Source organism: Calliphora vicina, chromosome 1 (assembly GCF_958450345.1).
Source record: "Calliphora vicina chromosome 1, idCalVici1.1, whole genome shotgun sequence".
Lineage (NCBI taxonomy): Eukaryota > Metazoa > Arthropoda > Insecta > Diptera > Calliphoridae > Calliphora > Calliphora vicina.
In genome coordinates, this window is record NC_088780.1 from 164,553,834 (window position 1) to 164,578,554 (window position 24,721).

General features: G+C 30.5%; 8 protein-coding genes across 8 annotated transcripts; 4 read left to right on the plus strand and 4 right to left on the minus strand.

Moving 5' to 3' along the window:
* Positions 1-1,709: 1,709 nt before the first annotated feature.
* LOC135960240 (uncharacterized) lies at positions 1,710-4,850 on the plus strand. Its single transcript, XM_065511485.1, has 2 exons — positions 1,710-2,594; positions 4,159-4,850. Exons 1-2 carry the CDS (start codon positions 2,269-2,271, stop codon positions 4,586-4,588), a joined length of 756 nt encoding a protein of 251 aa, XP_065367557.1. The 5' UTR covers positions 1,710-2,268; the 3' UTR covers positions 4,589-4,850.
* A 733-nt stretch (positions 4,851-5,583) lies between these two features.
* On the plus strand, positions 5,584-6,754 carry LOC135964319 (tRNA-uridine aminocarboxypropyltransferase 1). Its single transcript, XM_065516547.1, has 2 exons — positions 5,584-5,645; positions 5,720-6,754. Exon 2 carries the CDS (start codon positions 5,729-5,731, stop codon positions 6,692-6,694), a length of 966 nt encoding a protein of 321 aa, XP_065372619.1. The 5' UTR covers positions 5,584-5,645; positions 5,720-5,728; the 3' UTR covers positions 6,695-6,754.
* Positions 6,725-7,315, minus strand: Spase12 (Signal peptidase complex subunit Spase12). The gene is made up of 3 exons (XM_065516548.1): positions 7,202-7,315; positions 6,995-7,141; positions 6,725-6,932 (listed from the first exon to the last, which is right to left on the minus strand). The coding sequence occupies exons 1-3, from the start codon at positions 7,223-7,225 to the stop codon at positions 6,813-6,815; spliced, it is 291 nt and encodes a 96-aa protein (XP_065372620.1). The 5' UTR covers positions 7,226-7,315; the 3' UTR covers positions 6,725-6,812.
* Positions 7,316-10,029: 2,714 nt separating this feature from the next.
* On the minus strand, positions 10,030-12,486 carry LOC135964321 (WD repeat domain phosphoinositide-interacting protein 3). Its single transcript, XM_065516549.1, has 5 exons — positions 12,350-12,486; positions 12,097-12,277; positions 11,591-12,024; positions 10,579-10,993; positions 10,030-10,507 (listed from the first exon to the last, which is right to left on the minus strand). The coding sequence occupies exons 2-5, from the start codon at positions 12,161-12,163 to the stop codon at positions 10,404-10,406; spliced, it is 1,020 nt and encodes a 339-aa protein (XP_065372621.1). The 5' UTR covers positions 12,164-12,277; positions 12,350-12,486; the 3' UTR covers positions 10,030-10,403.
* Positions 12,487-13,015: 529 nt separating this feature from the next.
* LOC135964323 (aprataxin and PNK-like factor) lies at positions 13,016-13,742 on the plus strand. The gene is made up of 3 exons (XM_065516552.1): positions 13,016-13,170; positions 13,227-13,390; positions 13,460-13,742. The coding sequence occupies exons 1-3, from the start codon at positions 13,016-13,018 to the stop codon at positions 13,618-13,620; spliced, it is 480 nt and encodes a 159-aa protein (XP_065372624.1). The 3' UTR covers positions 13,621-13,742.
* Positions 13,626-14,806, minus strand: Trax (Translin associated factor X). Its single transcript, XM_065516551.1, has 2 exons — positions 14,025-14,806; positions 13,626-13,966 (listed from the first exon to the last, which is right to left on the minus strand). Exons 1-2 carry the CDS (start codon positions 14,723-14,725, stop codon positions 13,783-13,785), a joined length of 885 nt encoding a protein of 294 aa, XP_065372623.1. The 5' UTR covers positions 14,726-14,806; the 3' UTR covers positions 13,626-13,782.
* A 1,656-nt stretch (positions 14,807-16,462) lies between these two features.
* On the plus strand, positions 16,463-18,982 carry Cog2 (conserved oligomeric Golgi complex subunit 2). The gene is made up of 4 exons (XM_065516553.1): positions 16,463-16,621; positions 16,683-17,744; positions 17,812-18,515; positions 18,588-18,982. Exons 1-4 carry the CDS (start codon positions 16,544-16,546, stop codon positions 18,865-18,867), a joined length of 2,124 nt encoding a protein of 707 aa, XP_065372625.1. The 5' UTR covers positions 16,463-16,543; the 3' UTR covers positions 18,868-18,982.
* Positions 18,983-19,625: 643 nt separating this feature from the next.
* Hibch (3-hydroxyisobutyryl-CoA hydrolase) lies at positions 19,626-24,391 on the minus strand. The gene is made up of 4 exons (XM_065498016.1): positions 24,257-24,391; positions 23,912-24,035; positions 23,135-23,856; positions 19,626-20,608 (listed from the first exon to the last, which is right to left on the minus strand). The coding sequence occupies exons 1-4, from the start codon at positions 24,257-24,259 to the stop codon at positions 20,336-20,338; spliced, it is 1,122 nt and encodes a 373-aa protein (XP_065354088.1). The 5' UTR covers positions 24,260-24,391; the 3' UTR covers positions 19,626-20,335.
* Between the last annotated feature and the right edge of the window lie 330 nt (positions 24,392-24,721).

Below are 24,721 nucleotides of genomic sequence, written 5' to 3' on the forward strand. Positions count from 1 at the left end.
ACTAATTTCAACAAGACTAAAAAAAACAACTTAATTTATTATTCTCTAATGCATTTAAATTTGCTTCAATGTAGATACATAGATATTCACTACACAAGACACAAAGATAAGCCCATCATCGTACTCCCTGACCACATATGAATCATTAATTCATTCATACATTAATAAGTAGTCTTCTGCGACCTGAGGAAAGGGGAAACATATTCACTCACTATCTTGATAAATATGTATTGATAAAGTAAATTTTTATTGTTTGCTTCTCATTTATGAGTACATACGTTACATTCAAAATGCTATCAACTCGATCAGTGACTCAGTTACTCTTTTTGAAACGGAAAAAGTTCATTGCTGCAAAATATAAAATACATACACCCAGTCCGTTTAATAAAAACTCTTACAATACAATTTTAGTTTATTGGAGAACTTCAAAGTATGAAGTCAACTCAACGATAAGAAAATTTAAAGCGAATACGAAAAATACTCTTCACTCCAATTGGAATTAGTAACGCTCTCGTAATAAGAATACAAACTAATTTACCTTTAAACACAAGGGCATGGGTTACCCAAAAGTGTCGTAAAAATAATTGTGATACATATTGTAAACAAATTTAACAACGAAAAAAATCGTTTCACAAAAGTTTATCCTATGTCTATGTATCTGTAGTTGATACATTTTTGTCATAGTAAATTTCAATATTGTTTTCATGAGGAAAAAATTATTGAGTTTTAGAGTTATTGCGCCGTTATAACAAAATTGTTAGTTTTTCAACTCAGACAACTTTGTCTTGACAACAAACATCATTAAATGATTTTGTTGATTCCGAAACCCTAACTAATACAAACTCAATGAAAATGTTTGCTGGAATTCAAGTTTAAAACAAGTGTAATTTTAGACATGAATTCATTGTTAAGTATTGAATTATTATACATTAAAGCCAATCGTATGACAGATTTCCATGTTAATATTTATCAGGTTTTTGATAACGAAATAACATTTAGAACAAAAAATACCATAAATCACTTAAAACATACTAATAGAATAAAATGAATTTTTATCCTTAATCCTATTCAAATTCGAAAAGTCAATTTTAAATTTCCTACATAAAAAAACAAATTTCAAAAAGAATTTAAAGTTTGGTTTTATTATTTTAAAATAAGCTTTTATTTAGTTTTCGTCTTTATTATTTCTTTTAGAAATTCGTTAATTTTATAAAAACAGGCTGTTAAGGATTCAAAGTTTTAATGAATTATGTTATGTATGAATTTAACGATGAATGAATTCTATTTAATAGCCGGTTTCACTATATCGAAACAGGCATTCTAAGCGAAAGAAAACATAATAATGAAGTTGGGGAAACCAAAATCAGTTTTGTTTTGCTTAGAATCCAAACGAAAACTTTCTTTTGATATTGTGAAGCAGGCTATAAATAAAAGCCTTTGAATGAAGCTAAACAAATAGATTTTGGGAGTAGATTTATGGAACGAATGAAATCTTGTTAATTCGGAATTAAGATTTTAGTGCATTAAGCGCAAATTGAATTACTTAATACCAAGCTCAGATTTGAATCAACATGTATGAATTATAAAAAAGTTTTAATGTTGAATTCTGAAATTGAATTCATTTTAAGCAATGCTACGAATTGAATAGTACAACTACATATTATCTTAATAGCTAAACAAAAATTTAAGAAAACGTGCATTACCCAACCCTTTAGCACTCTCGTTATGTATACAGGTGTGTTATTTTATCACTATCTACCTCTTTTACTCCAGCTCTCTTTCTCATGAGCTGGAACTCTGCTTAATACCAACACATACACGTTGTGCGCTGAAGTCAACAGATAGATAACTTGTTTTTGAACGTGGTTACCAATAGTTTGTGGCTGAATAGGTTTCAGTAGTTAAACGTGTTTATCTGACGAATGCAACAACACCTAGATATTTATTTTTTCTCCGTTTGTTTTGATTTTATACTTAACAAAACTACATAAACAAAATTTACAACAATAAATATAAATAAAACATACCTACACAGTTTACTTACTAATAGAAAGAAAAAGTGAAAATTGAAATCAAAACAAAACAAAACAAATCGTTTAAATAACAGTGAATTTCGAAATATAAATAAACAAACGAACGAAAAAAATAAGTGCAAAGTATCTTTAAGATACGCCTTTATGGAAATCCCTAAAACTAACTAAGAGAACAACTGTACGTAAAACAACGCGGAATAATAAAAAAAATAAATTACAAAAACATCACACTATCATGTCTTATGGGGCAGAGCGTGCTTTGGCCTATTTTTACCCCTTGGTTATAGTGTCATCGGTTATATGCTGCATAACATCGGCTGTGGCCTGGACACATTGGCGCTACGTCTTAAATGCCTGTCCAGACACCAATTGCGGTTGTTATCTACATGCCCAATCCACCTTCCATTCATTCCAAGGTGGTCCTATTGCGTACTGTCATTATGCCACATATGGCCAGCTGTTGCCTCTACTCTTTTGTGTAGTTTTGGGCATTTATCATGTGTATCGTGTGTGCATGGGCACTGCCAAGAGGAAGACAGGAACTACAACAATTAGACAAAGGTCAGTAGTAAATTGTTTAATAGATAATTACATACATACATACGTATAACACACAAATAATATTTAATTAATGAAAATTTAGCATGCAGTATTTAAATAAATATTGTGGGATGAGTTTTATTTATTTGTGTTCTATACAAAATTTTATAAAAATTTGGTCAAAGGTTAAGTAACATAAATAGTCTGACTAAATAAATAACTGACTGACTGACTGAAAATTAAGTATTTTATTTAACAAATTGATGATTCAGATTACAGTTTGTTTTTAATTTTCTCATTTAACAGTGTACAAATACATATATTTTTTAAAAATCTAGCGAATAGTTTTTGTGTTAATATTTATAGTAGCTAGCTTACTCCAAAAACATAGACACAAATTTGCTTGATGATGTTTACTCTTACAATTGTTTAGTTAGACCAAAAATTATCAAATAAAATGAAAATAAATTTATTTTTTATATTAATGCAGTCATTTGTCCAAAATAAAAGTAGTTTTATTAAATAAAGGGATTAATATACAGTGGATGACAAAAAAAATTCAATAAAAATTTAATATAAAGAGATTAACTGACTCGATTTCTTTTTGGTTATATACAAACCTGTCACCATTTTTCATTTGTATCGGAATGACCTCAATTTCCATTAGCTTTTGTTTTGTTCTGAATTGGCAATGTTTTTCATACTGAATCAAAAATTAAGTAATGATGTTAATTAAAACTTAAAGGAAGGAATCCCAATAATATTAAACAAAATTCAAAAATGTTCGTTTCAGTCTTTGTGAAAAATATCCAAAGTACTAAAATAAGTAATTCCTCTTTTGATCGGAATATAATTTTGTGACATCCCTGAACATTCACGAGTTTTTGGAATAATTTGAATAATGAACTTGTTATTGGTCTATTTGGGTTAAATCTTTTTTGTTAGAGCTTTAAGCATATTTTAAAGAATGTCAAATTCAAAAAACATCACATCACGGTTTCTGGTTTAATCGGATAATCGAGCAAATAATTAATCGAGGTTTAGATTTATTCGGTTAATAATCGGTTAATTTAAAATTAATCGAATAATTTCTATTTTCATTTAAATTGAAAATACAACAACGAATTTTGCGTACAAAGATATTTGCTGCAACAACGTCAAAATCCGTGTTTTTCAACTGGTATATTCGTGTATATTTGATAAGTACAAATTTGGATTAAATACAGATTAGAATGATATTAACATGTACTATTTATATTACTGTAAAATGTCATAAAATATTCAAAGACGTTTTTCTCGAAACGATTCCCGGGACGGGAACCAATGATGGGAAAATCACACATTGCTAGAACTGCTTATAAAGCCGAGCGTTATTTGTGTAATTCTAGTTTTAGGTGGAGGTAATTAGGGTAATTAAGTTTCGGCACAGCCGAATATATCATTCTAACTTGTTTATTCTTAATAAACTCATGCCATATTTTTATGTGAAAATATTTTTTTAAATATCGATTAATTGGAAATAATAATATAATATTGTTCACTGTTCCTATTAAATCTTTAATCTTTTCACTTTATTTGTTTACAGATCCGGTGACATGGTTGTTGTGACTACGGAATCTGAACTAACCGATAATGATATATCACCTTATTATTGGCTACCGACCAGTATTATTGCATGCTTTATGGCCATTTATACGCTGATTTATGCTTCCATTTACACTGATGGTTTTGAGGTGACATGCAAACAATATCGTGAATCCCTGCTAAAGGAAATCCAGGGTGTGGGTAACATAGTACCGGTTATCAAAAGTCGCCTCTCCTGTTCGGCTATATTTGACTTTATGGATTATTTAGTGCAGAGCTCTTCGTTTGAGAGGCGTAAATATGGACACATTAATAGTTCCATATGCTTTCATTTGACTTTAATTTTCGGCTGGATTGCAGTATTCGGTTGGATTTTTATAGCCATTATAAATATAGTACAAACAAAACGAACACGACCAGCAAGAGTTTAAATTTGTATCGCATTTTCAATTTATTTATAAAACAAATAATTATATACAAAATATATGTAGGTTCAAATGCCATGAAAATGATTTTTAAAATGTTGAAAAAATTTGTATTATACTGTTGCTATAAATCCGTACATGTATGTAATAATAATAATAATAATTTAAGTTTTTTAAATAAAAAGCCACAACTAATTGTTTTATAATGCATAGTTTTAACGTAAGATATATACAGACAAAATAAAGATAAACGTTTTTTATTAATCCATTATAATGTGTACAATTAAATTGATAATACTTAGTACTTCAAACGTATTGAATTCATTCTTTATATTGTAGAATTAATTCCTTATTGAATCATTCAAGGGTTCTTTAATTGAAATCCATTACAAAATAGTTTTAAAAATGTATTGCAATTGAAATTTATTACAAAAAGGTTTTAGACAATTTGTTTTCAATTAATTTTGTGAATGATTAGAAGCTAAAGAAAAACAAATTGAATTAAGAAAACACATTTGAATTCAATTTTCATTAGATTTGAATTAACAAGAATTTAATCATTAAAAGTTTGAATTAATTCAACAATCAATAAATTCTATTAAAATTTTTGTTTTGTCGGGAATGGGTTTATAGAATGAATTGCTGATATTTATAATTCTGAAGGGTGCCCCGATAGACCAGTGTACTGAACTATTAATTTGATGGTTGCGGGTTCGATTCCCGCCAGAGACTCTGTGTGAAACTGCAGACAAGCAAAACGTTTCTCAGAATTAATTCGAAGCTTTGCTGAACAATTAAATTAAATGTTATATAATTTGACTGGATTTTATTTATTTATTTTCAACAACCTACCCTTATTGGCCATAACCGGTTATAAATTTCTACTTAAGATTTAAAAAATGTATGACGATTTAGAAAATATTTTTTATTTTTATTTTAAAAAAAAAAATCTTTTTATTTTGCAAAATTAAACTTTTTCTATGTTTTAACTTTTAAAATACATTTCTAGACCACCCTGTGTTTATTAATGTAAATCATAGAACAGCTGATTGCTATTAAACATGTTAGTTGTTTTGTTAGCATTTTTTTTAGAAAAGTCCTTAGTCTTAATTTTTAATATTTAACTTATAATTAAAGCAACTGAAAATGTCTCATCCCGTGCAAATAGCGGCCCAACCTAGAAAGTATCCTTTCAAAAATATGCATTTGGCTGATCATACCGTGCTGGACACAATTGAGGGACGCTCCGATTGTTCGAAATGTAATCGCTCCAGGAAATTCTTTTGTTACAGTTGCTACATACCTGTGGGTGATCTGGGCGATGTCATACCCCGGGTAAGAATTCCTCTCAAGATTGACATCATCAAACATAAAAAAGAGATCGATGGTAAGAGTACGGCCATACATGCAGCCGTCTTAGCCCCTGGACAAGTAAACATTTACACATATCCCGATATACCTGACTACACAAAAGAAGACGATGTTGTGTTAATATTTCCGAGTGTGGAAAGTGTTACTGTAGCTGAACTGTTTGAGCGTAATGTAAAACTGTGCAAAGAAAATAATTTTGGTTTACCCAAGGGCCACAATGTGGGTACACTGTTGAGGAGACGAATGGAGGAAGTTGTGGGAGAAGAGTTGACACAGCACACGGAACATTTGAAACAATACACATATGACAATTTGCCCATCAAAAAAGCTGTGTTCATAGACAGCACTTGGAATCAAAGTAGAAGTATTTATAAAGACGAGAGAGTAAAATCCTTAAAACCAGTAGTTTTACAAAACAGATGTTCCCAATTTTGGCGTCATCAAAAAGGTAGTCCTCGCTGGTACTTGGCTACAATTGAAGCCATACATCAGTTTCTGCTGGAGGTGCACGTCAACGCTTGGGGATTAAATGCACAGTATAGGGGACTAGATAATTTGGAACTAGTAGCAGGTTTCTATAAAACAACCCGTTTAGTTAATGAGTGTGAGAACAATATTGAAGCTGAGGCTCCGTACAATGGTCAATATGATAATTTAATGTACTTTTTTGCAAATATGTACGATTTAATACATAAATATTATGACCACAATGAATTAAAGTCGTATCGCAGACCTATTTGAAATTCATATAGTGAATAAAATTGCAAAAAATTCTTAATTTTATTTAAAAATACTTCATAATTTATTTTGTTTTATTTTTAAAGAAATTCGGGGAATGTTAAGGCTAAATCAATACAAGTTATTTTTTCTTCTTCTGTTTGTTTTCCTCTTGGCCGCTGGCACTGTCGGAAGGTTCAGGACGTGGCTTTTGCCAGGTTAAAGGATTACGTCTAAACATGGGCCAAGGTGGTATGGTCAACTAAAAACACAATTAAGATGTGTAAAATTTTCAGCATTTTTATTTGTAACCAAATAACTTACCAAAGAGGCTAAAACAAAACCGGCTCCCAATATGTAAACAGTTTGTGAAAATTGTTGTATGATGGCACCCCAAATCAGACCAACAATACCGAATAATGTTATAATCAAACGCGAATACTTCTCAGCCTTGTATTGGCCAACAAAGTCCTGAAATTATGAAACAAATTATATCTGTACATTTTATAACAAAAATTAAAGTCTTTTTACCATATGAGTTGGTATATCCAGCATTTTTTAATGAAATTTTCTTGTTTTAATAAAAATAGTTCGCAAATAAACACGTCTACAGATACTGGAATAATAATAAAGTGCTGCCAGATCTGTACAGATTTATTGTCTGTTCGTTGAACAGATCCGGCCACTCTACGGATGATACCAGCATGCATAGAGAATTATACATAGAGACGAGACACTACGATTTGTCAAACAAAATTACAACAAACAAGTAAGAGTGCTATATTCGGCTATGCCGAATCTTATATACCCTTCACCTTTGTTGTGGATGCATTATTATTTTTTATAATTAGTATATAGGTATATATGTACATTGCCCACTTTCAGCGTACAGCATCCTAAATTTATCAAGAACACAAAAAACAACAACAACGCCAAACGAAACAGAACACCAAAAGAAAAAACAAAAACAAAATACGCAAGGCAATGAAACCAACACACATCCAAACATACGTTTAATTGTATAAAAAACAACAACAACGCCAAAAGAAACAAAACACAAAAGAAAAACAAAATACGCAAAGCATGCACATTCAAACATACGATTTGTTGATTTTTTGTCAAAAAAACCAACACACAACCAAACAAAAGTTTAGTTGTATAAAAAACAACAACAACGCCAAAAGAAACAAAACACAAAAAAGAACAAAATACGCATAGCTTGCACATCCAACCATACGTTTTGTTGTTTTTTTGTCAAAAAAACCAACACACAACCAAACAAACGTTTAATTGTATAAAAAACAACAACAACGCCAAAAGAAACAAAACACAAAAAAAAAACAAAATACGCATAGCTTGCACATCCAACCATACGTTTTGTTGTTTTTTTGTCAAAGCATGCAATACATTGTGTTTTTTGATGAAATTTTCAGAGGTTGTCTCGGATTTTTGCTCATATCTCCGTTATTTATGGACGGATTTTGCTGATTTTAAATAGCAAAATTCTCGAAAGTATGTCTGACAGAATTGTTGAAGATTTGGATCCCGGAGATATCTGGGGCCTTCAGAAAATTGATTTCAACAGACAGACAGACAGACAGACGGACATGGCTTAATCGACTCCGCTATCTATAAGGATCCAGAATATATATACTTTATAGGGTCGGAAATGAAAAATGTAGAAATTACAAACGGAATGACAAACTTATATATACCCTTCTCACGAAGCTGAAGGGTATAAAAATACGTTTGATACAATAACAAAATACATTGACTAGCATGTATTTTGTTGTTGCGAGAGATAGGTTTTTGACAATTAAGTCTCGTCTCTATGTTACCCTATGCCAGCATGAGTACACACACACACCGTGCATTTCTTATGGGGATTGATTGGCTCATGACCTCCCAAATATAGCTCATAAAAACTTAATATAAAAAAAATAGGTTTGCTGATGTCAGCCAGTATATGGCTGTTGTTGGTGTTACCATAATATAAATATTATTGGTAACCCTGTAACGTTGAAGCAAGACGATTGAGTTGGCAACACAAAAACTAATCTGTTCCGTTAAAAATTTGTTTATATTTAATTTCTTTAATTTAAAATTAAAAGTAAATTTGAATTGGATCTTATATGTTTTTACTTTTTTTTTTATTAAATATGACCTTGTATACTAGTTTGAATGTGTAAAACATTAAATTTATTCTATGAAATTATAAAAAGTTCGAATAATTTCAATAATAATTCAGACTAACTTATTTTTATACCCTTCACCTTCGTGAGAAGGGTATATATAAGTTTGTCATTCCGTTTGTAATTTCTAGATTTTTCATTTCCGACCCTATAAAGTATATATATTCTGGATCCTTATAGATAGCGGAGTCGATTAAGCCATGTCCGTCTGTCTGTTGAAATCAGTTTTCTGAAAACCCCAGATATCTTCGGGATCCAAATCTTCAATAATTCTGTCAGACATGCTTTCGAGAATTTTGCTATTTAAAATCAGCAAAATCGGTCCACAAATGGCTGAGATATGAGGAAAAAACCAAGACAACCTCTATTTTTAACCTATATCTGGATTACTAAGACATTAATATAGACAATATGGATATCTAATGATAGATATTTCAAAGACATTTGCAACGACGTATATAAGACCATAATAAGTTGGACCTACAATGGGTCAAAATCGGGAAAAAAAAATTTTAACCCGAATTTTTTTTTCAAAAAAAAAAAATTTAAAAAACAAAAAAAAAATTTTTAAAATTTAAAAAAAAAAATTTTTAAATTTAAAAAAAAAATTTAAAATAACAATCGAAAAATTTTTTTTTCAAAAAATTAAAAAAACAACTGGAAAAAAAAAATAAATTTTGTTTACCTAAAAATATTTAAAATTTTGAAGTATAATTTGGTGAAGGGTATATAAGATTCGGCACAGCCGAATATAGCACTCTTACTTGTTTTTATTAATTTTAATTCTTGTTTATTAAGTTTGAGGTCAGATTTACAAAGTTTTTAATTCCAATATTTTGCTGCTATTCAAATTGAGAGAAGGCAAAAACTGCCGCGGGTTTTTTATTCATGATTGGGCTGTATATGTAAGTAAGAAAATTGTTAATTTTCCCTGAAGATGCTACACAATGGAGTAGCGAAATATTGGAATTAAAAAACTAATTAAATAAAGACTTTGTAAATATGACCTCAAGCTCAATAAACTAGAATTAAAATTTTAAAAATTTCCATTTTTCAATCCTCAAGTATTTTAAATAATGATTTTTAGTAATTTTAAACATTTGTTTGACTTCACTTTTCGATATGAACGGTATTTTAATAATATAGCCATGTAAATTAAAAAAACACTTTATAAATCTGTTAATTTTATTGGCATTGATCAAGCCAACAAAATCAAATACATTTTGTTTGCACTAATTTATATATGTATGTATATATTTTTAATTATATGTAATTTTTATATTTAATATGTTTTCCATATATATAAAGCAATCTTTAACATGTATTTTTATGTTTTCTCTCTTTTTAAAACATTATTATTTCATTCCTTAAACTTTAGATTTCTTTTTAAAATGATTATATTAAGATAAAGAAAAAATATAGTTTAAATGAAAATATTTAAAACACGACGAAGGCGACATCACAAATAAAAATTTTAAAATAAGTTTAGTACTACTACTCAATAAACAAGGAAAGTTAAGATTATTGTAATTTGTTACATCTTAATCATCGTCAGTTAATTCCAAGAATTGAGTACATACGTCGCGGCTACATTCGCCCTTGCTGTTGAAAAGGAATTTATAATAATGGCCATCAGCACATATTGCTAGTTGGAAAAAGGACAAAATAATTTAAATTAATTACTAAATCTTTTCCATTATAACATATAGAACATACCTATTACAGAATTAGGATCTGAACCAAATGCACAAATGCAAGGCGGTTCCTTGGGTATGGAAAATTTAACAAAACTCCACTGACTCGAAAAATATTTTGGTACTATTGGTAGTGATGATTCCTTGGACTTGCTATCATCCAAATTGAATACGTGTATAGTACCATGATCGGATGAAACTACCAGCATGGTAGACGTATGATTGAAATTTATACAATATATAGTCGCTTGATTGCTGCCACGTCTGAGTTCATTCACCTTTTTACCCGTTTCTGTATCAAAGATTCGAATTAGCGTGCCCTTTTCGCTGGCTGTAGCCAATCGTGTACCTTGTAGATTGAATGCGATGCAACAAATATTGGCTTCGTGTGCCACCACTTCAAGGGGTGCCCGTTCGGTGTTTCCTAAATCAACAATCTAGAAAAAATAATTTTAAAATTTGTTTAAAAAAATTCGAAATTTTAGTTGAAAAAAGTGGTTAAAAGAACTTTCCACCATAATTTTATAAAAAATAAGTTTTATTTTTTTTACGAATATAAAAAGCAAACTATAAGTTTCATTTCTAAAATCGAAAAATTTTAAAAATATAAATTAAAACGATTCATGAATTTTACCAATATTTTCTTGTGTTTGCTTTTTACTTTAAAAATTCAAAAATATTTATTAATTTTGTTCCCTGGTTAGATTTAGTAACAGAAATTATGATTTTAATTAAAGTATGTTGTTAAGTATGTACTTCAACTAGAGAATGTTAATATAAGTACTTATAATAAGCAATGTATGAGTTAGACAGATTTTTTGTGTAGCAAGTTAGCATTTCTCTTAAAAATTTCAAAATTATACTCAAACTTATCAATGGTTAATCTTTAATTTAAAACTTACTATGGGCGTTTAGTGAAGCAAGACGCTAACGACGATTCAAGTTAATAACCGAATGAATCATTTCGTACTATGAACCAACAAATCTTCAAGTCTCTTCATATTCGTTTTAAAATGAAATAAACACATTCTTACCTGCACATGACCAGTTCGACGTGCTGGGAATGCCAATAAACTTTTATTGCTATGAGGACACAAAACACATAGACCATGAGGATTAGCATTGGTTTCGAAGACATGCAATTGTCGCGGCTGTTGTGTAAAGGTGTATACTTTTATAAAACCCGCAAAAACCACAACAATGCGGTCTCGCCTTAAGCGCACCGCCTTAACGGGTTGATTAAAATCCAATGATATGGCTGGCGCTTTTTTCAAATCATCCCATATTATTAGTTTATTTGGGGGATACAAGGGTCGAATACCGCCACCAACAACGGCCAAATAATTGCAGCGAAATAACATTTCCACATAACTTAAGCCACCCTCTGGATAATATTGACGTTCTTTTTCCTTCAATGGATCACTGTTGAATACACGAAACCCCGAATCTGTGGCGCAGGCAAAGCATCCTTAAAACGCATTTAAATCAGAAATGCTAAATCAGATAATTGTATTTAATACTTTTAAGCATTTATACAAACCTTGATCTTGATTAAATCCCACATACAGCAAGCCATTGCCGTACGGATTGTGGTCCACCAAATTCATGGTGTTTTCCTTTTTTATTTTATCTTCACTTTACTTTTAATTTGTTTCTCTCTTTTGACGTGACGATTTTATTTTCGTGATAAATTATGTTGTTTATCGATTATGAGGTCAAATCTACAAATTTAGTTAAATTAATTATCTTCTATTTGTTTAGTATAAAAAGTACACCATAAATAATATGCTTACACAAATTTCTGTGTGTTTTTTACTTTTTGCGTTTTTTGCGATTAATTTTCGATTTATTATTCAGTCGGATGAAAAATGTATATTTATTTTTTTTCTTTTTGTATCTTCTTTTGTTATGTTATGTTACAGGGTTGCCTCAACCAATACAATTTGACACAATTTTCTAAATGTCATTATTACATCGAATTGCCAGATTAGACAATTTATTTTGAGGTTTACGGGGAATTGATGTAATTTTAGGTATTGCTTGTTTTTACCCGATATTAGGAAATTACCCTATGTCTATACCTGATAAATGTTTGTCATAGACGTCAAAATGGTTTCCAAGATACAAAATTAGTACCCTTTTATTAGTATTATTGTTTCGTTATGACAAAATTGTTAGCGTTTTTGCTCAGGCAACTTCGTCTTGACAACAAACGTCATTAATTGTTATGATAAATATTTGTCAAGTATAGACAGGCGGTTAATTAATTACTAGCAATTAAGTGGCTAAACATTGGATTTGTCAATGCAAGTGGATTTGTTTTTAAATACATTGTGGAGAGCTAAAATTTTTAGTGTACCAAATTCTCTGTGACAGCACCACCTACAAATAATACCTATATATTTTTATTTCGTAGCATGTTGGTAACATTGCCAAATATACACAAACAAATTACGAATATGAGTACGGAAAGTAGTGTTGTTGCAATTATCAATACGGGTGAAGAAGAAACATTGGGAAACAACAGTCCTACATTTCACAACACTCCAAATGGACCAAACTCCACAGACAATGATGAAAGACCGTCCTGTAAATTTGGAAGGCAATGCTTTAGGTAATTAGTGAACAAAATCCATAATAAAGGTATTACTTAAAATGTATTATTTTTAGGCAAAATCCAAGACATCGACTAGATATGGCACATCCAGGAGATGTAGACTATATTGTTCCGGATATGCCCGAACCCAATGTTGATGCACCCAAGTGCAAATATGGCAGAAAATGTTATAGGCTTAATCCAGAGCATTTTAAAAACTTTGAACACCCTCGCAATAGTGAGTAATATGCCTAGTTTTGTTTGTATATTGTGAAATAGATTTAAATCTTTCTCAATTACATTATAGTTAACATACAACAAAACTATAGAAAATACTGCCTGCAACGTCAAGGAAATAGAAGAAATAGCGGTAGTAGTTTTGATTATAATTTCAGTGATGATGATGAAGAGGATCCATTTGCTGGAGATTCAGGTTCGGATTATGAGCCCAGTAATGATGAAGAATAATAATATAATTTTAATTCAAATTTATTGAGCTTGTTCAGATTTACAAATGCTTTGTTATTTTAGAAATAAAATTAATAAAAATAGGTCGAATAAATTAGGCTGCAAATAATTTTACCATTTAATTTTTACTTTTTTTAATTGATACAAAGAAAATTTGTCATTTTAATAAAATCCTTCATCGATATCATCTCCTGGCTTGTTATCAAATACAGCTCCCCATTTGGCGGCTTCGCCACCGCGTACTTTAAGATTGTAGCAAACATGTTCGGATTTTAATACACTTTGACGCATGGTGTATATTTTACGGGACAACTCCCGACATCTATGCACATTAAGGCATATATAGCTGTAAATAAACTTAAATTATAGCATAATTTTAATACATTACAGATAGCAATTCTTACCCCGTATAAAACTGTTGCAGTACTTTACAGGTTGATAAGCAAGTGTCAGTTTCCCCACTGCCCAAGGAATTAATGCAGCGACGCATTAATTCACCGGTAAGATCAGAGACACCCAATATGTATTCAGTGGGATCGACAAAGAACGAGAATTCTTTGGCAACCGCTTTCTCATTATCGGCGTCTTCACTTTCCTTAGCCTCCTTGTCCACTTCAGTATAGTGCATTTGTTTTTGCAAGTCCATCCAATCAGAAATTGATTTCTCAAGATTATTTTCACCTTCCTTGGCTTCGTCAGCATATTTCATGTACTCCATAAAAGTATATGCTTCTATAAATTCCTGAAGTCCCGGAGAATAAGCGCCACGGTAATGGTAGGGATCTTGATCCTGTAATTCTTTGGCTACCGCTTTAAAATTGACTTCAATTAGCTTTTGTAGACGTTGCAGAGCCTCATCCAAGACTTTCTGTTTGTTGTCTTTACGGGAGTCAATTGAATGTAACGAAAATATAATACGCTTTGACTCAATGGTGATATCACGACTGAGCTTTACAATGCGCTCGTAACGATCATGTTTGGCATCTAGTTCAGCAGCATACGATTGGAATGCCTTCAGCACTGGGTTGTTTTCATCAATCGTAGGCTTTTCCTTGGGTTTTTGTGGTTTTCGATTATTTTGGCGAAATCCCGAATGGTTAGGCATTTTCACTAAGTATATTGAAAAATTAGAAAACTGGAAATATTTTTCGATTTTGTAATTTGCGTTAACTGTAAATTTTGTTTACATTCGCGATTGAAGAATCGGGAATGAAATTATGTACACAATAACAAAAAATAATAATGTACCGGTCAGAGTGAATTCATATAAGGTGGTGGCATTTTACGAAAACCTAAAATGGTCTTAGCAAATTTCAGAAAACATAATTGGTTCACATGAAAAATAAAAAAATGCGTATTAAAGTTTTGATATTTTAAGTTATTTATATAAATAATATGTATATATATTTTAAAAAGCTTAGAATAGATCGATAATGTAATGTAAAAACAGTCTTTGACAGCCGCTAGAACCAAACAAGCTAACAAAAATAATGAGCTGTTTAACTACCCCACCTTATATGAATTCGCCTTGGTACTGGTACACTAAAAAAAACAGTTCTTGAAACTTGAATTTCTATTTTAAAATTGAATAGTTTTTTAAAAGGCATTTATGTATATTGCCTTGAATAAAAATTCTCTTTATTCTCTAATTATTTTATGAATTTTGGTAAATATAATAAAAAAGTAAATAATTATTTGCATATCTATTTTTTAGGATGAAGAACTATATAACCTAGCGTTTACACATGCAAGTAACAGTTCGAAAAACACAATACATACATACTTTTGCACTAACACAATCACACATGCAGCCACTTGCAGCTCACTGCCTACTGAATTTAGGTGGACAGTGATTTTCGACACTTTCATACAAGTGATGACAAATAGAGTTGCCAATAAATAGCTTTTAAAAAATTTATCAGAAGGTGGTAAAATAATAATTATATTTTTAACTTATTTTATGTATTTTTGTAAAAGAATATAGTACAAATGACCACTAATGCTTATCGTTTTCGTAAAAATAGCAATTTCATTAGTTTTAATAAATAAAATTGTTACTAATATCTATAAAAATTGTTAACCTAACATTTTCCCCAGAAATTTTTATATTTGAATATCATGGTAACACTTTATTGTTATGAATAAAAATAATAAAATTTGGTTTCAAGCCGCAAATGGACTTAAAAATAACAAATGCTGATATATAAAAGGTTTATTTATCGAATTAGCTGTAATATTCTTATATTTGTGGCATTTTGAAGACATCATTCTCCTTCGCTAACATTTACAAAATGAACTTTTACTTGCATGTGTAAACGCTCAAGCAACTTGTAGACATTTCGATGTATTTTCGACATTTTCGATAATAATACGTATTATCAACTTTCATCAATCTACTTGCATGTGTAAACGCAGCGTAAGCGAAATATGCGGGAACTCATAATTGACTGCAGAGAAATTTTAAATATTGGATGACAATCATGCAATACACTTTTAATTTAAAATTTAAAACAAGATTAAATACATTTTTGAATAATCGAGTAATTTTAAATATAATAATGGACATTTTTAAAATCAGCAAAAACAAACTTGATTGTATTTCGACAGTTTTATTTTTAACAAAACTGATGTATGTATTAAACTTTTTTTCTGTGTAAATTTCGGTAAATCTGTTGAAGTGATGCCATATTGTAATATTGTTAAATATATGAAAAACCGCGAAAAAAAATGTAAATAAGTATTAAATTTGGAATTTTTTTTATTGTTTTGACTTTTAAATCCTGCATAAATATCTTTGTTATAAAGCTTGGAAACTCTGAACCATAGAATAACTATCAAAACAAAACACAGCTGTTATTAAAAAAATGCCAAGTGGCCAAAAGAACTTTTTTTTAGATTAATTGCAATAAATTGTAATAAAAAGATGTTAGAACATAATCTTAACAGCTCCTTGGATGCAAAAGGAGAGAAACTATGTTTCGATAAAAATGAATTTCTCAAGGTAATGTTAAAATGAAAGTACATGCTAATGAAACTAATTACCTTCTGTGTCAATATTTTAGGCAAATTTTTCCGTCGATGAATTTTTGCACAAAAACCGTAATGTTTCCAGCCTTGAGCTATTAAGAGACAATTTAGGTCTATATCTAAAAAGCCTGAGAGCTTCAATGATCGATCTTATAAATGAAGATTATGCAGACTTTGTTAGTCTTTCGGCAAATCTGGTGGGGTTAGATCAATCAATTGATACAATACAAAATCCCTTGGAGAAATTTCGTGATGAAATAGCTGGTATTCAAGCCACGATTGATGAAAATATTAATGAAATTAACACTAAATTGGAAACAAAACGACAACTAAGAGAACTGAAACGAAATTTACAAAGTTTAAAAAAAGTCTTTGAGACAACACAGAAATTAGATGATTTACTGGCAAATCAATTGAGTGGTAATCAAATAAAATCTGTTGACTTGGAAAGAGCTGCCTTGGAATTGGTACAATTGAAATTTAATGAAAAGTTTTGTACGGAGTATTTGAATGAAGACCAGTTAAATAGCATTCGCAAATTAGAGAGTTCGGTTCATCAAAAATTACGTTTGCTTTTCAATGAATCTTTAAAGACATCGAATTCCACTTCCACCGAGCCCTTAGAACGTTGTCTGCGCATTTATATAACACTCGATGCTTGCTCAGTTGCTGAAAGTGCATTCAAAGAAGACGTGGTGGCCCCATATATGACAGATATTATTTGCGAACATAGTTTGCAGCAAACTCCTCAAGGTTTGGCTGGAATATATAGTAAAGTTTTAAATTTTATTTCCTTACATATGACTGACTTGTTGCGATTGACTCAGTACACGGATAAATTGAGAGGATTTAATTTTTTGATATATAGTTTCTGGTCCGATGTTGAAATGCGTTTGGAAACTCATATGTCGTCTATATTTGCTCCCGGAAATTCGGAAGTATTTTATGCTAAATACAAATGTACACGCGATTTTCTTAATAAAATCGAGGAAATTTTGGTGGCAGAGGAAACCATTAATGCTTTCAGGCAACATAAACAGACAAAAAGTTTTCAGGCCAGATGGAATTTACCAGTGTATTTTCAAATTTGTTTTCAGGTATGCTAGTTTACATATGTAAACCTTTCGAGTTAATCATTTAAATTTTACTTTTACTAAATTACAGGAAATTGCTGGACAATTTGAAACTGTTTTAGATCCTATTCTCTCAGAAGATAGCTTAAATAATCCTTCAGAACATTATGAACTGAAAGCATTCACACGCGCTCAGCAGGCCATTTCGCGATGCTGGTCAGAAGGTGTCTATTTGCCTGAAGTGTTTCCGAAATTCTATAAATTGCATATACAAATTATACTACGATTATCACATTGGATTAAAGATGCCTTGAATGTAATCAACTCTAAAACTGCTTTAAATTCTATGCAAAACAAAAAAACTAACTTATTAGTGGCCCTGCACTCCGATATTCATAAACTACTTGCTGTCTTGCCACAACAACAGGAAATAGTTTTAAAGAGTTTGAGTTGCTCTTCAGTCCAGCAGAAAGTATTACAACTAGATGTGGTTAAAGATTCGGTGGCTAAATCCTTTAATGATTTAAACGATACATTGAGCAAACACCTCATTGAGATACAACAGTCCCTAATTGATAGTTTGATATTGGGATGTGGTCGAGAAAATGTCAAACAGGTCAATGACTTGCCACGTTTATATCGTAAAACTAATCGTGATGTACCCACTCGTTGCTCGGCGTATGTGGAACAAATGCTAAGACCTTTGAAGTCGTTTAGCGAAGAATATGAAGCAAAACTTACAAAAGAAATTGTTAAGAAAGTGTTGGAAAGCGTTTTAAACAAAATAACTAAAGAGTATGTATATTAATCGACTTTAATTATTTACATTCAAAATCAATCAACATTATTTATACCTTTCTCTTTAAGTTATCTACTGGCCGTCAATGAAGTTTTAACTTCGGTACAAAAAACAGAGGAATCTTTAAGACGCTTAAGAAACCTTAAGGGAGGTGCTTCTACTGCTACTTTGGCAAATACAGCTGCATCATCCGGCGCCATGTCCGATGATGACAAAATACGCTTACAATTACGTGTTGATGTCTCGTCTTGGACCAATGAATTGTCAAAACTTGACTTTATGCCCAGCGATGTAGATAAACTACTCGAATTGAATTCTATAGTTGAAGAAAGTATTAAAGGCAAATAAATAATTAGTTTTTAAGCATTAGTGTTATTTTTTTTAGACTTGCAATATGTATTTTTTATTTTTATTTATAATATAATAACGACTGCATCATATTATAATTGTGCACACTCTAAAAGTATGTTGTTTTTCATTCTGGGTGAAAAGTAATTATATTCTTCAGTGGTGAGAGTGAATGGTGAGGATATATGTATATAGAACAATCCTTTCAAGAATATGTCTAAAAAAATGTACCATAATAACATTTAAATGTTGAGAAAAATATTTATCTTTGTCAATTACTTAGCCTATTGGCCATAAGCGGTTATAAATTTCTACTTACAAATAGTTTTCACCAACAAATTTTAGTTTTATTTCTTTTAGAGATTATAAAACGTGAATGTGTCGATTCGAATTAAGCTAATGGTAGATATTACAAAGACCTTTCAAACAACGTATGTAATGTATAATAAAGATCGGGAAAAAATATTTTTTAATCCGAAAAATTTCTTTTTCCCAAATTTGTTTACCAACCATTTTTTTCGCCCAAATTTTAATTTTAAAGTATATAAGATAATGGTACAGCCGTAAATAGCTCTCTAACATGTTTTATTTCTTCATTTAGTGATTACTAAAACGAAGTGTAAACGTTTCGGCACAGGTTAATATAACACTCCAACTTGTTTTTAACTATGTCTACTTCACTATGTATGCATTTAAATTATCACTACCTATGATAACAGATTTAGTAAATTTGACTAAAGTTATTAATAATGACACAATTCTTTGTGTTAATTAATACTATGTTTGATTTATTATTGTTTAAATAAATTTTTTTATTAAGGCACATAATGAAAATGAAAAACAATTTATGTATGTATATTTAAAAAAAATTTAGCACTTTTCTTACTTAAATGTATGTAAACTAATTAATATCGTGATGAAAAAAACCACAATGTTTGCAAAATAAATGATTAGCACTTATTTGCAACATTTAATACAATTTCGTTTAATAGATAATTGTAATTTATGTAAATGCGTAATATCCTGGTACTCATGTTTACTTTTTTTATTGTTTACAACACTTGAAGTGTTTCAGATATTCGGAGGTTTTTTCTTATTTGGCCCTGTGAAGAGAAAACGATATAAAATAAAAATAACAAAGAAATTATTTAGTTTTTACTTAACAGACATAAAATGTTAAATATAGAAATCTAAATTGAATAAAAGCCAATTAAAAAAATAAGCAAAAATAATAAAAAATTCGATAGGTTATAACAAGTAATATTAAAACCACTTTTGGCTTTAAGGCACAATAATACAATTATAAAAAAATATATTAAAAAAATAAAGATCTTCCAAGCCTTACATGGTAGCTTGCAAGTGGAATGTATGCACAATTCCTAGAAATGCCACAAAACATACAGAAATAATAAAAAAAAATTAAACAAACAAAAGCCGTTCAAAACAATTTAGCAAACATTCATTCAATTTACAATTTCAATTCTTCGGTGTCGGGCAATTTGGCAAAGAACGATTGTACATGTTCTTCAGTTACGGCATCTAAGGTTTTTGGATTCCATTGGGGCTTTTGATCTTTGTCAATGAGTAGGGCGCGTACACCTTCTTTGAAGTCGCTATTCTCCAAATGACGTACCACCATACGATATTCCATATTAAGACATTGTGGCAAAGATAATTTAGCTCCCAATTCTAATTGACGGAAAGTTACTTTCAATGAGGTGGGTGACATTTTAAGTAAAACCTGAAAATAAATAATAAAAACGGTTGTTTTTAAAAATATATTAGAATAATTAATGAAGGATTTGTGACTAAAAGTAGACAGTGCATTTTAGTGTTAATTAAACTTATTCTCAATTTCTCCATTATTATTTTTAATTTTTTTTTTTAGCAAAAATATATTCTTTAATTTTTGATTTGTACTATAAAACACAGTACGTGATTTACTTCACGAACAAAATATTTTAGCGTTTCCTATACATAGTTGTAAACAATATTGTACGTCATATCCAAGCTGTTCTACAAGTAGTCAATGTATCCCTTATAGACAATCATATTCACTAATTTCTGATCACTCGGCTGGCTCCAATTTATATATTTTTTGGTTCACTTGACACATATGTGCTCTTTGTAGTGCAGAGAGAACTAAATTTGTTACTTTATACATCCGAGGTAATCTAGCATGAAGTCAATTGTCACTTTAGTGTCCCTTAGTAATCTAGATAGTAGTTACTTTAAAATTTTACTCGGTACTGCACTTCGGAAAATAGTAATTGTACCCACCAGAAGTAATCTATCGGAGAGTTGTCGGAGGAAGATTTGTTTAAAAGTAAAATGTTATCGGACTGTCTTAGATGTCTTTTTAACTGACTATTTGAAATCAATTAGCACTGGTGCATGTTAAAATAACTAGTTAGGTAGTGCATTCGTTGACTACTAGACCAGCTATCAGACAGTTTCTTTGTAATCTATGTAGGGTCAATGGCTAGTCAAAGCTTTTTATATAATTAGTAAAAAAAATAACTAGTTCGGGACAGTCTCCCAGAACTGCTGTGATGTACAATACAAGTAATTCGTACATTATATACGTAGATATATGTATGTGTATATCGTCACCTTAAATACACAAAAATTCAAAATCGAGTTTTTGATTGATTATGTTCTTTTTATCAAACTATATGCTCACGCAAATGTTTTAGACCACTGCAATCAAAAATAACAACTTTATTAAGGAAATTCAAACGTTAAAATAGGCCAAGAATTCTTAATGTTTACTGATTTCATAACGATTTATGCTTCTCCTGTAAAACGAAAATTAAGTGTACTTACGTCCGTTTGCATTTAAGGTGACGATATGAAATATTAAATTAATCTGATAAATGTTTTACCGGCATAATTATTAATTTTTTGTTTACATTTTCATTTCTGCTGATATAATAACAATACAATTGGTCAATTCACAAGGTCTCTTATCAGTCATATTATCATAATGTCCTATGATGTAATAATGTCCGACTCTTAGGCATTCGGCGCAGGTCTCTGCTGGTTGGTTACGATAACACAATAAATATAGCATGCAGAGTAGTATATTTGAGGACATTTTTTACTTGAAAAACAATAAAAAACATTGTGAAATATTAGGACATTATGACAATATGACATGATAAGAGACCTTGTGAATTGACCAAATGTATATTTATTATAACAATTTTGACGATCCAAAACAAAAGTATGGGAGTCATAAATCTTTAATCATTATTATATTCTTGAAGATCATTCCAATTGTAATTTCTACAATATTCATTTGTGACCATATTTATATATAAAATATATTTATAGCTAAAGATGTCCGTCAACACAACAAATTAGAGTGTTATACTAAAGTATACTTTAAGAAAATATTTAAAAATGTTTGGTGAAACAAATTTAAATAGCAACATAAGTTAAATTATAGCTGATATATTGATGTATCAATCATGTATGTAAGTTATTTGGGAGCTTCGGGAATGCGATTTAAACAGAAAGGCGGACATGGTTATATCGAATCCGCTATCTATAACGATATAGAATATATAACTTTATGGGGTTGCAAATGAAAAATGTAGAAATTACAAACGGAGTGACTAAAGTACATACATCCCTTAGTTTTGAAGTTATATACATATAGGTGAAGGGCATATAATATTCGTCACAAACGAATATAGCACTTGTTTTTATAATTGTTGGCAGTTATCTAAATGTATAATATTTGTAGCCAAATAAATAAAATTTTAAGTAGCAACAATTTGTACACATTAAGATATGATAAGCCAGCTTAATTTAGATAATGAGTAGAAAAATATAACAGATATTCCTCAGATGTTGTTTATTTAATATTTTGTTATGATTTGTTTTAAATTGCTTAAAAATTTTGAGATAAAAAAGCGATATTTTGCTGAAAAGCTAGTTTACATATACAAATAAAAAAACATACACATTAGTATAATTTGTGCAAACTAAGAAAACACATATTTGAAAGCTATTGACTGATTTCTTTCAAACGTCTGCAGAACATAAACACATACATGTTTTTTATGTGTATTTAAATAAATCTCCTAACTGCTGATGTTTTATAAACAACAACAAAATTATAGCACACGTAGGTACATGTCTAAATAATAATAATATAATCAATGGAAAATTATATCACTTTGATGCTATAAATACATGTCAATTTAAAGCTTCAGACAACCCCCCATGAAATTTATATGCTTGAAAATTATAAACGTACCTCTTTAGTTTTTGTTGCCCATTCACTGCCATCGCTCTTGAGATTCTCAATTATTTCCTCTACACTTTCACCGGCAAAACATTTATTGATTTGATCCAAATGTGGTTGCAAGGCAAATGGTTTTGACGATGGGTTATTAAATTTCTTTAAAATTTCGGGTACTTCGTCAGCGTCGGGACAATTGAGTAAAGCCGTTTCCAATTCAGCAATTTTAGCACTTTCACAGTAATGAGTAGCAATACCAGCCTTGAAAACATCTTCTCCCTTTAGGCGAACACCGGTAAGACCCAAAAATAGACCAAGTTTGCCCTGCAAACGTGGTAGGAAATATGAGCCGCCAACATCGGGAAACAGGCCTATAGCTGTCTCGGGCATGGCGAACAGGGTACGTTCGGTGGCCACGCGATATTTGCCATGCACCGACAAACCAACTCCACCGCCCATGGTAATGCCATCAATAAGGGCAATATATGGTATGGTATAGTTACCAATTAAGGCATTTGTGGTATATTCTTCACGGAAGAAACTCTTTGACTCTTCGCTGGGGCCCGACTCAACCACAGCACGTACATCGCCGCCAGCACAGAAAGCCTTTTCACCGGTACCTTTAATTATCACTAGAGACTTGGTTGTTTCGCATTTCTTCAAATGTCTGTAGATTTTACGCACCATATCCAAATTAATCGCATTTAAAGCCTTAGGACGGTTCAAAATAATCATGCCTGCCAAGAAATTTTTGACAATTAAATATCATTTTATATTTATATGTATACCAACCTTTGTCAGATGATTCTGTGGCCAAAACGGATACCGACATCTTACGGATGGCCTGTGTGCTAACAGGATTGGCCAACAAAGGTATGGTGCGATGGCCAAAAGCAAAAATTATACGTTGAATGGGCTAGAAAAGAACGAAACTGTTATTCAATTGGAAATAGTTTTGTAATTAATTAATTTTTATAACAACGCAAATAAAGTGCATAGCGCAACATACAAAATCAAAACCACACCTCTTTGATTTATTCATTTGTTGTCATTGTATAATATGTAGTTTTATTAAACATTACTTTGCTTTCTTGTATTTTTTAAATTTCCAAAATGTTTTGGATTTTGGCCACTTACCATATTGCACGTCGGATTTACAAACTCCTCTCCAAGTTTAACGAGGTTGCGCAATCGGATTTCTCGGGAGAACTGAGTCCGAAAATTTGCAAAATTTGCTTTGTCTTCTTTGTGGTCGCAAAAAAACACAGATTTGCACTTTTTGTGCTACCATATGGTAAAAAAAATTAGAATAATTCTAATTGGAACACAAAGTGTTGCCATGTCCACGATAATGATTTAGGCGATTTTCTAAGAGTAAAATATTTTTAAATTATATGAAGTCCTAGAGGAAAATGGAATATAATCTCTGATAACTCATATTTCCCGTCAATAGATAGAGGAAAAATGACAATAATCTGTGATCACCAAATATTGATTTTTATATTAAAATCGCTCATATATCATTAATAAGAGGTGCTGGCCAAAAAAGGAATAAAATCTGTGATCACTCATATTTCCCACCAAATATCGATTTCTATATGA